This window comes from Microcebus murinus, chromosome 12 (assembly GCF_040939455.1).
Source record: "Microcebus murinus isolate Inina chromosome 12, M.murinus_Inina_mat1.0, whole genome shotgun sequence".
Lineage (NCBI taxonomy): Eukaryota > Metazoa > Chordata > Mammalia > Primates > Cheirogaleidae > Microcebus > Microcebus murinus.
In genome coordinates, this window is record NC_134115.1 from 80823377 (window position 1) to 80836402 (window position 13026).

A 13026-nucleotide genomic window follows, 5' to 3' on the forward strand; every position below is an offset into this window, starting at 1 on the left:
CAGAAGCAAATATTATAAAAGATGTACAGTACATGTTTTCTATTCTATTTTTCTTTTTCTTTTTTTTTTTTGAGACAGAGTCTCACTTTGTTGTCCGGGCTTAGGTGCGGTGGTGTCAGCCTAGCTCACAGCAACCTCAAATTCCTTGGGCTCAAGCAATCCTCCTGCCTCAGCCTCCCAAGTAGCTGGGACTACAGGCATACACCACCATGCCTGGCTGTTTTCTATATATTTTTAGTTGGCCAATTAATTTCTTTCTATTTTTAGTAGAGACGGGGTCTTGCTCTTTCTCAGGCTGGTTTTGAACTCCTGACCTTGAGCGATCTGCCCGCCTCAGCCTTCCAGAGTGCTAGGATTACAGGCATGAGCCACCGCACCCGGTCATGTTTTCTATTCTTCCATTCTCGTGTATTGGGTCTTCACTGGGTTATCATTTTTTATTTTTACTATGGAAATTTTCAAATAATGACAATAAGAAAATAATTTTAGGACCCTTTATTTGCTCATCACCCAATATAAACAGTTATCAACTTTCATTGTTTCATTTTGTCCACCTTTTTTGTTAGAATATTTTAAAGAAAAATCTCATACATGTTTGTTTTACCCGTAAATACTTCAGTGTACGTCTCTTATAGAAAATGACTAAAATGTATTCTTCAGGGGCCATCTCCTCCAAGGTAGAAACTGAAGTCAGCTTTCCAGAATGCTGGCCCATATTATAGGACTACCTTAGTTAGAACTAGGTCCTTTGGTTACTTGGCCAACTATCCTCTTGATATAGAACACAAGTTAAACCACCCCAGTCTACATTTGTCTTTGTCAGAAATCATTTAGTTGCAATGAACTTTAACCTATTCATGCTAACTTGAGAAAGGAGATAGTTTGGTAAGAATCAGAGCTGCTGTATCAGTCTCTCAGGGGATACTTGGGTCTCTCATTTCTCCTTCTCTATCTCTTTGAGCATTTATTTGGCTCACTATGGACCTCAGCCCTGAGCTGACATATCTCTCCAGGTCCAGCACATATTATATAGACTTGCTGTACTGGATCTTGGTTCAAGTTGCGGAGAGAGTGAGAACCTGTTTTTCTGGCTAGTCAGTGCATTTATTGGCCTTGAGTGAGATCATCTGTGGCCAGGATTAGGTAATAGTACAGAAACAGCTGCCTCAGGGCAATGGGCAGGGACAGTTTACAGATAAAGAGGACCCCAGATGGGACAGGAACTTAAAAACATGTTAATGGCAATTCTAAATTCTCCATTTTAGTTTAAGAGTGTTAGACCGAGTTTGAAATAGATTAATCACTCAGATAGAATGTAGATATTCAGGGGAATACAATCAGTAGCTTAGGATATAAAATTATTTTTCTCTATAATTTAGGGAAATTTTAGCAGTTTCTTTTTACTTAACAGAGGAATTGTCTGAATTTAGTTCTGTGGTCTAGATAGGTTTGCTAATTTGTTAGTAGTGAAACTATACTGGCATATAACACATACACTCCCCATTTCACCCCCTTCATAGGATGACAATAACCTGTTAAAACAGCAACTTAAAGATTTCCAGAATCACCTTAACCATGTGGTTGATGGTTTGATTCGTCCAGAAGAAGTGGCAGCTCGTGTGGATGAGCTAAGGACAAAACTGAAATTAGGAACTGGGGATATGAGGTAAGGGAAAATCAAGACCTCCAAGTATGGAGTGGGCCACACAACCTCAGAGTTGTGAATGTGCAGTTCTGCGCTGAACTCAACCTTCTAAGTTCTGTTAATGGCTGATTTCTTTTGTAGGGTTCTCCTTGTGGTGTTTCCATGACCTATTGTTAACCTGACATAAGCCTTTGTTTTTGGAGTAGCAACAGTCATTTGATTTGATAAAACAGTGATTTGCCCTTAGGAGATGTTCTAAGTAAATTGCTAAGGATTGACCGGTCCTTCCATAAAGCTATTTATACTCTTGCACTACTATTAACAGCATGTTTGCATCCAACATCAAGAATAAAATGTCACATTTATACCATCTTTTTTTCCTTCTTTACCAGAATCCATAGTCCTTCAGACATCTTAGGGAAAAGTCTTGCTGATTTACAGAAACAATTCAGTGAAATTCTTGCACACTCCCAGTGGGAAAGAGAGGAAGCACAAGTAAGAGAGAGGAAACTGCAAGAAGAAATGGCTCTGCAGCAAGAAAAACTGGCAAATGGACAAGAAAAGTTCAGACAGGCGTTTGAAAGAGCCCTTGAAGCAAGAGTAAGAAAAGGGCAAGAGGCAGCTGGAGGGAAGTGTTTGGCAAATATTAATGTTTTTCAGCAAATTACAATGCTTCCTTTCTCGTGTAAATATAACATTATTGTTGTTATTTTGACTCACAACAAGTCAATTTTAGCATGACTAAAATTCAACCCTGAATATGGTTATGATGTCAAAGTCAGGCTTGTTTTGTGACATTATTCTTTCCTTGTTTTGGAAGCAAGTAAGAGATGTTTTCTAACAGGTGGGTAAATAATACTACATTGCTAGAGTATAGTGTGTAGTGTGGTGCCAGAATCAGATTTTTTTTTATGTAATGATTTTAATGAAGAAGGAAACATTCAAATGGAACCTGGAGAGTATCCTAGATAAAACCATCACTGGTAACTCAATTAGTACAAAATTTCATTAACAGCCTGCATTAAAATGAAAGATAATTCTATAAAAAGTGTTTATTTTGTTTAAAGCATATATTGCCTAAAAATCATTCTTGAAACTTGATTTCCTCACAGATTAATTCTGATAAGAGGCAACATGAAGCAAGAATCCAGCAGTTGGAGAATGAAATTCATTATTTGCAAGAAAATCTAAAAAGTATGGAGGAAATCCAAGGCCTTACAGATCTCCAACTTCAGGAAGCTGATGAAGAGAAGGAAAGAATTCTGGCCCAACTCCGAGAGTTAGAGAAAAAGGTAGGGAAGGCTAGGAAGGTGAGACGCGTAAATACCTCTGCCCGGGGTCCTGTCCACTGGTGGGTGATTGGGTCAGCTGAGAGAAGTGTTATCCAAAGTAGCCTTTGGCTGCATTGCTGGCACAGAGCTGAACCCGACCTAAGAGGGACCTGGATCCATGTCACCAAATCAAGGACCTGAGACCAAGGTGTCATCATAGATGGAAACAAAAATTGGGAATGTAAGGAGGGACTTTAGAGGCAATTAAGTGGTACTTAACAAATGATATTGGGGTGAGTTTGACTCCTTAGAAACCCTTTGCCCAATCGGACACATCCATGGGAAATTATTTTTAAATTCTTCATCTTCCTTTCTAATACCTGGCCTCTCTATGATGGATTTTCTCCATTCCACCTCAACCATCTACTCCCATTGTCACATCTTAGATTTTGTCAAATTCAGAAATTGTATCTACCAGCTCTGAAATCACAAACTGAAGTGTCCTACTCTGATCATGACCTCTTATGGCACCCCCACACTAACAATTTTTCAATCTTATTGAGCTTCTAATTTATTAGTCACACCTTTTCTATCTGTTCAGCCCTTCCTATCTTTACTTTCCTCCTTGTCCATCTGAAATTCCATGCTCTGCCACTATAGCCATTCTTTTGCAAATATCCTCAGATCTCTTGCCCTTTTCTCCTATCTTACTTCCCTATAAAACTGAAGCTCTCTGCGTTCTTTGGGCCTGCACCCATGGTGGTGTCATTATAAACTCACTAGCCTCAAATGGGCAACATGACCCTTTTTTCTGGTGAACTCATTCTCTTCATGCACCACTGTTTCATACCTTCTCCACACCTCGCACCTACCATCTCCCCCTTTTCCCAGCCTCAGTGAATGATATACTTCATCCTTCACTGAGAACCCAAGCCCTTTTGAATCCACCTCCAAAATATATCTGGAATATATGTCCTTTTTCCTTCTCTGATGCCACCACCCTCATCTAACTATCATTTCTTCTGGACAATAGTTGTAGCTGCCTGACAGGTCTGCCACTTCGCATGACCCTGCGCCACATAGCAGCCAGCATGTTCTTTCTAAAATGTGGACTGGCTAGAGTCAGTCCCTCTCCCCACAGTTTCCTTTGATCTTAGGATAAAGAACAAAATTCGTAAGCCTTTGAGGCCCTGCATAATTGGATTCTAGTGAGATGTTTCCTTTTCTCACTGTGCTCCTCCTTTCAGTTCCTCAGAGACGTCAAGTTCTTTCTTCACCACCATGTGCCCAGGGCTGGATTCAGTGATTTTAAAGGCTGGTCCATCCATTTCTTGGTGATGGTGCCAAGAAATGTTTTTCCAATGAATGAATGAAGTTAGCATCACTAAGATTCTTGACTAGGAAGACTGATTCTAAATTTATCTTAGTTTTGAGATTTTTAAATTTATTTGTTCAGTGGATATTTATGGAGCACCTCCTGTGTATCAGGTATAGTTCTAGGCATGGGGCATGCAGCAGTGAATAGTGTCCCTGGCCTACTGGAGCTTACATCCTAATTCATTGCTACCAAATGATTCATCTGTTACTTACTGTTTCTTTTATTTTAGAAGAAACTTGAAGATGCCAAATCTCAGGAGCAGTTTTTTGGTTTAGATAAAGAATTGAAGAAACTAAAGAAAGCTGTGGCCACCTCTGATAAGCTAGCCACAGCTGAGCTCACCATTGCCAAAGACCAACTTAAGTCCCTTCATGGAACTGTTATGAAAATTAACCAGGAGCGTGCAGAGGTGAGTCCACTTGTACAGAACAAGTTTTCACCAGTGCTGCTGTCAAAAAATGTAACAACTTGTATTCTTGATCTCTTGTTATAGACTTAAATTATTTTATAAACAATTGTAAAATTATCTTTTTCTTAATGCCTAAAGACTGTATTTTCCCCATCACAACCCCTAAGAATTTGCTTTGTGCTACCATGGGCCCTGTACTCAATATATTTAGTCCTGAAAGGAACCATCAAATGAAACATACTATCCCTACCTTAAAGTGTAGGGATCTGCCTAAGGAGGTAGCTGTCAACACATACCTGGATGAGGGTTTTGAAGGCTTGTCATATAATCCCTCTGAACTTCAAATTTTTCATCTTCTAAAATATTACAGGACATATTTATGAAAATATATTACCTTATAGGGCTGTTATGACTCCTGCCTGATATAATGTCTATTATGGTGCTTTATAGGATACAAATGCTGATGAGATTAAGATAGTATTAATCATAAGAGAAAAAAATCTAATGATGAGAGTCCAGAGAGACATCAATCATGGAAGACTGTAGAACAGAAAAAAAAAATTAGCCCTTGTTCTTTCTGAGGCAGCACCCTGCCCACTTGGCCCTCTGGGGGCAGGGAAGGCTGCCCAGTGATGGGAACAACACAGGAGAAGGGGGGCTTGGCACCACATGTGCATGGACAGCTAGGCAGGCAATGTGATGAACATATAAGAATCAATCTGAGAGGAAGAAAGAATGAAGAAGACAACCTGTGATGGTAGTGCTACCTTTCTCATACTTCTGTCCCAGTAGGAGTTGCAGGAAGCAGAGAGGTTCAGCAGAAAGGCAGCGCAAGCGGCCAGGGATCTGACTCGAGCAGAAGCTGAGATTGAACTCCTGCAGAATCTTCTCAGAGAGAAGGAGGAGCAGGTCAGTGTTGGTACCCTGAGACCTTCTTCTTGCTAGGTCCTTATCAGTTCCTAAAAGACTAAATTACTATAGGTGATTTCTCAAAGAATTTTGCAGTGCAATCAATAATCAATACTTTATCCTCTACAGTGTGCCAGGTGCAGTGCAGTATAAATATAAGGAGTTAATGTGGTTTTCTCACTGGCAAAGTGTAAACAAAAACTATAGAATTATCAATTAGCAAGGATAAACACATCTGGGAATAAATTAATTCATTGGCAACTTTGTGTGTGTGATTTTTTTAATAGGTTCGAACTGAGATGGAGAAAGCCGATGTAGGTACTGGAGGAGCAAACTCACAGGTGCTAGAATTGGAGAAACTACATGAGACAATGGAGCGACAGAGGACAGAGATTACAAGGCTGCGGAATATACTAGACCTCACTGGGGCTGGTAAAGTATTGGGCTTCGATTTTTGCAATGGTTTTGTAGTTCTAAAATCAAATCATCTTGTTTGTTTTTTGCCTTCATAAAATGGATTTAACTGTTGCAAATCAACCCCATGCTTGATTTAGAGAGCTTTGATAATTAACAAGTAATATCAAAGAATTTAAAAACATTTCATGTAAGTGTAATATCGAGGGACTTGATTAAAAAAGAGATAAGAGGTTTGCATTTGTATAATAATTTAAAAAGAAATAATGTTTACAAATCTGTTTATTTGCTTTGTTTGACTTACTTTATAAATTGAATGACAGAAGGATGTGTTGTCATCTCAGTATTAGCAAAAACTAATTACCAAAGGGCAGACTGAAAGTCAGCTGTAAGGAACTGATAAAATTCATTGGCTCCCATGGAATCTCTTTTGTATTTTGAGAGAGAAAGGAAGTAATGATTTTATCCCAACCTCATAGAATGGCTTTCCTTTACAGACAACAAAGGAGGCTTTGAAAATGTTTTAGAAGAAATTGCAGAACTGCGTCGTGAAGTTTCTTATCAAAATGATTACATCAGCAGTATGGCAGATCCTTTCAAAAGACGAGGCTATTGGTACTTTATGCCACCACCGTCATCATCAAAAGTAGGAATTCTGTGATGTTGGAATTGTGAACAGGTGCCAAGAACATTTCTATGCTAAGCCACACATTGAGGTTCTTCAGTGTTTTTAATATTTGAGATGAAAATAGGGCCTTCCCAGGAAAGACGGCAATTGTCTGTTCATGCTCAGGTAGTATGTTGTGGGGTCTCCAAATGAAGATACTGAAAGGGGAAAAGGTGACTTAAGGCCAGAGAGCATGTTGAAATTGGGTATAGAATTGTGCAGAGGCTCAGACAGAAAAATAGGCACCTAGATTTCATTTCCTTTTAACAAATATTCATTCAGTGCTTACTGAGGTCTAGGCCAAGTGCTAGGGAACACTAGGCAGTGATGGGGTACCACAATGAATGATGCAACCCCTGCTCTCAAAGAGCTCATGGGTCATGCCAGTGTGATTACAAAACAGTGATGTGCATGACCAAGAGACTTGACCTTTGTGCTCTAGTTGCAGAGAGTTATTAAGAATTATCTCATGGGGAAGTTCAGAAAGGAAGGCTTCACAAGCAGGGTCCTACAGTCAGCACTTAGCAAGCAGTGAGGGATGAACTTTTGGAGAGAGGAAAGAGCTTGTGTGGAAGAGGAGAGTTGGCTTAGCCATGGCAAATAGCCTTGTAGGGCTGGAGGGTTTGATGGGAACAGTGAAAGATGAAGCTGAAAAAGTAGATTGGGGTCATGCATCTTAAAGTGCCTTAAAATCCCTTGCACTTAATAATGGAGGCCATGGGAAACTATTTGTGTGCTAACATGCTCAGAGCTATAGTTTGGGAAGAATATTCTGGCTAAGTGTAGAGGCTAGACGTGTGGCACGGTAAGCTTTCTGTGGGACTATTTAAACGGATTCAAGTGAAGAATAGGAGCCAGAGCTAGATTAGTGGAGCTGGAAAAGGAAATATGGGATTAAGAGAACTTAAGGAGACAAAATGATCAGGCTTGATGCCCGAATGTGGTCAGATGAGGAGGGTATACTCATTGAAAGCAGAGGGGCTGGGTGCCATCTTCCTAGAATCAGCAGATAAGCAACAGTCAGAGAGAAACAGCTTAGGCACACTGGGATCCCAGGGCTGATAGACTTAACCAGAACCCTGAAGAGCAGAATCTAAGGTCCTCCTCTCAGAAATCTAACGGAAGCTTTGGAAAAAGGCTGGAGGTGGAAACTGTAAGTTAGAGCAAAACGTGTAACCCTGAGCTGGGTGAGGGTTTGGAGGATAAACCTACAGACTGGGAAGGAGAGGGAAAGAAGCAGAATAGAGTGTTAAAGTCATGCCAAGCTCCCAGGACAGCATAAGACTGATATCACTAGATTCCCTTGAATGTTTGCTGGTTTCCTTTGCCTCGATTGCTGGGCCATCAAAGACAGGGTAAAAGAAAAAGAAACCACCAGGAAAGATGAGGAGAAGAGAGGCTGACACCTAGGGGTTTGATCACTTATGTAGAACTTGTTTTCATTCCTTTCTCTTGGAGCATTGCTGCATAAAATTAACACAGTCAAGTAGATAACATTTCAGCATTGTCAAGGACTTGTTATTTCTAGAAAGTTTTACCAAAAGAAAGGATAGGAGATGAATATTTTTAAATAAGTTCTGAAAGGATAGACATTGGTTTGTCTGCTTTCACCATACTCTGAGCCCTTCACTTTCACAGAGCAGTGTGACGTGACCCCAGCCATTGTAAACACACAGCCTTCCTCTTTTCTTGGCCCCTCTGACATTGCCATGTTGATCAAGTCCAGAGGGTCATAAATAAACTGAACCATGTGTATGGAACTGCAGTTTATGTGACTGTGTAATCACTTCTCAACTTTTGTCTGAAAGATGAGAATTATGATAATGAATAGAAACCAAGTTCTTTCTCAATTTTGCTACATCTCAGCTTTGCTCTAGACTTTGACATTTCTCAAAATCAGCCTTTCTACTTGTGATAGCGTGCTCTGCTGTCATTTATTTTAGGTTTCCAGCCACGGTTCCCAGGCCACCAAGGACTCTGGTGTTGGCCTAAAGTACACAGCCTCAACTCCCATTAGAAAATCACATACTGGGCAGCAAGATGGGAAGGAAGGCAATGGGCCTCTACCTGCCTCAGGGTACTGGGTTTATTCTCCCATCAGGAGTGGGTTATATAAATCATTTCCAAATAGAGGTAAGTCACATCACATAGAGAAGTTGCATTTCTCTTGCATGTTTCATAATCTTTTATTGGTTTCCTGCAATTCCTGGGACATAGTCCAAACCCCTTAGGTAGGTCTGTGAGGCCTTCTGTGATCTGATCTTGGCCAACCACCTCTTGTCTCACCTCCCATCACTCTCCCACCTCATAACCTGACTGCTTAAGATACTCACAGCATGCCACGTTCCTTAGACCTCCATGTTTTAAATTCTCTGTCTGGAATGTCCTCCTTCCTCTTTCAAACTGATTCCTACTCATCCTTCAATAAGACGTCGATCCTCAAACAATACTCCTTTATGGAGCCTTCCTCCACTCTGCGTCACCCAGGCTGACTGAGCAGCTTTTTAGCCTTTACTAGAGCATGGTGCCTTGTATCCTTGCATCATGGCATTAATCCCACCCTGCTAAAATGAAGTGTTATACGTCTGTCTTCCAAAGCTCCAGGGGGAAAGAGTCCAATCTGAATAAATCCCAGTTCTTTCACTTAGTAGCTGTGTGATCCTAGGCAAATTATTTAGCTGCTCTGAGACTGTTAATCTGTAAAATGGGACTCCTACCTTTTGAGGATTTGTTCATTCAGGAACTATTTATTGAATGCCTGCTGTATGCTAGATTCAGTGATCAGCAAACATGGTTTCTGCTTTTGGGAGAGATAAGTAAGTAAGCCATCAACAGTAGAGAGTGTTATATGTCATGACAGCAATAAGCACTGAGTGCTATGAGATCTCACACATAGCACATCTCTGTTGGTCTTTTATGTAGTATCAAGCAGGCACTCAAATGCTTCCTGAATAAATGAATAAATTAATAATGAAACAAACCAACAGGTAGACATAAGAAAAACTCAAGTATCAGCCACTGAAAATATTTTGAATCCATATTTTGATATGTTTTTCAAAACTATTTTTGACCTTTTTTTCAGAGTTTTATTCTCACATCTCTAGTATCTTGGCTTAAATGCTGCATTCTCTAATTAACTTATTTACCTAGTAAACTGTGGGGGGTAAAACACTCTTCTGTTTATTTCTTCGAAGATGCAGACAGTGGAGGAGATAGCCAAGAAGAGAGTGAGCTCGATGACCAAGAGGAACCCCCATTTGTGCCTCCTCCTGGATACATGATGTATACCGTGCTACCTGATGGTTCTCCTGTACCCCAGGGCATGGCCCTGTATGCACCACCTCCTCCCTTGCCCAACAATAGCCGACCTCTCACCCCTGGCACTGTTGTTTATGGCCCACCTCCTGCTGGGGCCCCTATCATATATGGACCTCCACCCCCCAACTTCTCTGTCCCTCTCATCCCTATGGGTGTGCTGCATTGCAACGTCCCAGAACACCATAACTTAGTAAGTGGAAAGATATACAATCCCCTGTCCACACTCCTTCCATGAGTGACTGATAAGATTATATACTTAATGAGAAGACCTATTTATGACTGGATTATATCCCAAAAGTGTGTTTGTAAGGCTAATGTCTAGAGTTGTGCAAGCATTCTCTTATTAAAATAACTACTGAGCTGGGTGTAGTAGTGTGCACCTGTAATCCCAGCTACTCGGGAGGCTAAGGCAGGAGGATTGCTTGAGGCCCAGGAATTAGAGGCCAACCTGGGCAACATAGCAGGACCACTGTCTCGAGAAAAAAAATACTGCGAACAGGAGTGAGAGTCACAGCCCTGTTCACAAACCTGACTTAGCCACTTTATAACAGAGATGCTTTCAGAAATGCTTTTCAGTTAATTTTGTAAAAATTAACCATTTTTACAAAACTTATGTATGTTTCTATTGACAAGTGTGTATAGATATATTCACAAACTAATGCCTGTACTTGTACATGTACCTATATGTGTATGTATGTACACACGTATGTGCACATGAATAGCAAACAGCTATGTTTTGGTGGGGGTTATCTCTGGGTGGTAGGATTTATTGATTATTATTTATTTTCATAGTTCATGCTGTACATAATTTTGTATTCTGTTTTTCCCACTTAATGTTACAAGCATTTCCCTGTGGTTTTACAAATGTTTTTAAATAGTATTTTAATGACTGCCCAACATTTCTATATTTGTGGGCACTATAAGCTGACTGTGTGTAAATTCTTACTGTATATCTTATTCTTTTCTTAAGCTTGATTCTAAGAAATTATTACTTCCTAATCACTAAATTAATTCCTAACTTTTTGGTTCGAAAAAAATAAAATGGGTCCCAAGCGCCTCTTTCAAACTCAGAACACCTGGGGCCTTTGTTTTTTTCTTCCCCTCTCAGCAGATTGAGGGGAAGATAAAAGACTAGGACACCTGGGTAACAAGTCACCAGTCCCATTTTAATAAGTCAGACTAGATTGAGAGGGTACATATGCATTTACATGGTTACCAATGGTAGTCACTCACATTCTCTTGCAGTTTTTCAATGCATATTATAATTTGTAGCAATTTTTTCTGTTCAACATTTAGTGACAGTCTCTTAAAGTGATGGTTTTACTCCTCCAGAGAACCCAACTGTTTATATAGTTTCCCAGGTGTTCACATGTTATTTCTTCAGCCTAGATCTTTCCCCTTTGATTCATTCTTCAAAACCTCAGCAAAACACCTCTTCCTCTGAGCACCCTTCTCAGACAACTCGCATCCCATGTGTCCAGAGGAGGGAGAGACTTACGTCTGTCTCTTCTGCTAGGTGCTGACCTCTTTGGAGACAGATGTCCACAGGAGGTTTGGTGAATGATTTTCAACCATAGTTAGAGTGATGGAAAAGTTAAAAATTCTATCAGTCCATTTCATCATTGACATTGAAAAAATGGGCTTGACTTAATTTTTTTTCATACATAAATCTTAGACTCTACCACCATTTTTTTTTTTTTTTTTTTTTTTTTTTTTTTTTTTTTTTTTTTTTTTTTTTTTTTTTGAGACAGAGTCTCACTTTGTTGCCCAGGCTAGAGTGAGTGCCATGGCGTCAGCCTAGCTCACAGCAACCTCAAACTCCTGGGCTCAAGCAATCCTCCTGCCTCAGCCTCCCAAGTAGCTGGGACTACAGGCGTGTGCCACCATGCCCGGCTAACTTTTTCTATATATGTATTAGTTGGCCAATTAATTTCTATTTATAGTAGAGACAGGGTCTCGCTCTTGCTCAGGCTGGTTTCAAACTCCTGACCTCGAGCAATCCGCCCGCCTCGGCCTCCCAGAGTGCTAGGATTACAGGCGTGAGCCACAGTGCCCGGCCTCTACCACCATTTTTAACATCATATTAATACAGACCACTTTAACCACAGTTAATTTCAGCTTTTGTTAGGAAAGAAGGGAAGCATCCTATGATGTTTCAGTACTGCATTTTTTTTTTTCTTTCTTCAGGAGAATGAAGTTTCTAGATTAGAAGACATAACACAGCATTTAAAATCAAAGAGACGGGAAGAACAGTGGAGGAGAGCATCCAAGCGGCAATCTGAGAAAGAAATGGAAGAACTGCATTATGATATCGATGGTCTTTTGCAAGAGAAGAAAGACTTGGAGCATGAAGTAGAAGAATTACATAGAACTATCCAGAAACGTCAACAGCAAAAGTAATTATTAGTAGCCATTATATTTTTATAATTCATATGAATATGGTGTTAGTTCATTAAGATAACCTAAATCAGCACTATCTAATGGAACTTTCAATGATGTTGGAAATGTTCTAGATCTGTACTGTCCAAAACAGTAACCACTATCCACATGTGGCTATTGAACACTTAAAATGTGGCTAATGAAACTGAGGAACCGATTTTAATTTAATTTTAATTAATGTAATAACCACATGGTAATTACCATATTGGACAGTGCAGGTCTAAGTTCTCTTGGCCAATAATCCAAATTAACTCTTCTATGGTCTCTCTTGGGGAATGGCAGAACCATTCCCCCTGCCTTGTAACCCTAGCTAAAAACATAGCAGGTGTTCTCAACTCCTCCCTTTCCCGCACTCTCCCAGGCATCCAGTTGGTCTCCAAGTCCTGCTGACTCTATATCCAGAGAACTCAAACTAATCCCTTTCTGTCATCTCCACTGCTGTGTCCTTTAATCAGTCTCATCTTAGGCCATTGTAATAGCTTCCACACTGGCCTTCCATGTCTTATCTCTTTCTCTCCACTCTGTCCTTGACACTCTGTAAATCTGATTTGCTACTCCCTTATGCAACTCTCACTC

The 13026-nt window shown here is 40.2% G+C and overlaps 1 protein-coding gene across 8 annotated transcripts in view; it reads left to right on the forward strand.

The window, feature by feature from the left end:
- CNTRL (centriolin) overlaps positions 1-13026 on the forward strand; it is an 88616-nt gene that overhangs the window by 51213 nt on the left and 24377 nt on the right. For 7 of the 8 annotated variants that reach the window (XM_076008996.1, XM_076008995.1, XM_076008998.1 and 4 more), the window contains 10 exons: positions 1521-1666; positions 2038-2245; positions 2758-2937; positions 4524-4703; positions 5496-5612; positions 5900-6044; positions 6524-6672; positions 8637-8826; positions 9888-10201; positions 12199-12407. In XM_076008996.1, coding sequence (XP_075865111.1) covers positions 1521-1666; positions 2038-2245; positions 2758-2937; positions 4524-4703; positions 5496-5612; positions 5900-6044; positions 6524-6672; positions 8637-8826; positions 9888-10201; positions 12199-12407 — 1838 coding nt within the window. Of the gene's footprint in view, positions 1-1520; positions 1667-2037; positions 2246-2757; positions 2938-4523; positions 4704-5495; positions 5613-5899; positions 6045-6523; positions 6706-8636; positions 8827-9887; positions 10202-12198; positions 12408-13026 lie in introns of those variants that run through there. The other variant, XM_076008999.1, reaches the window with a different exon arrangement.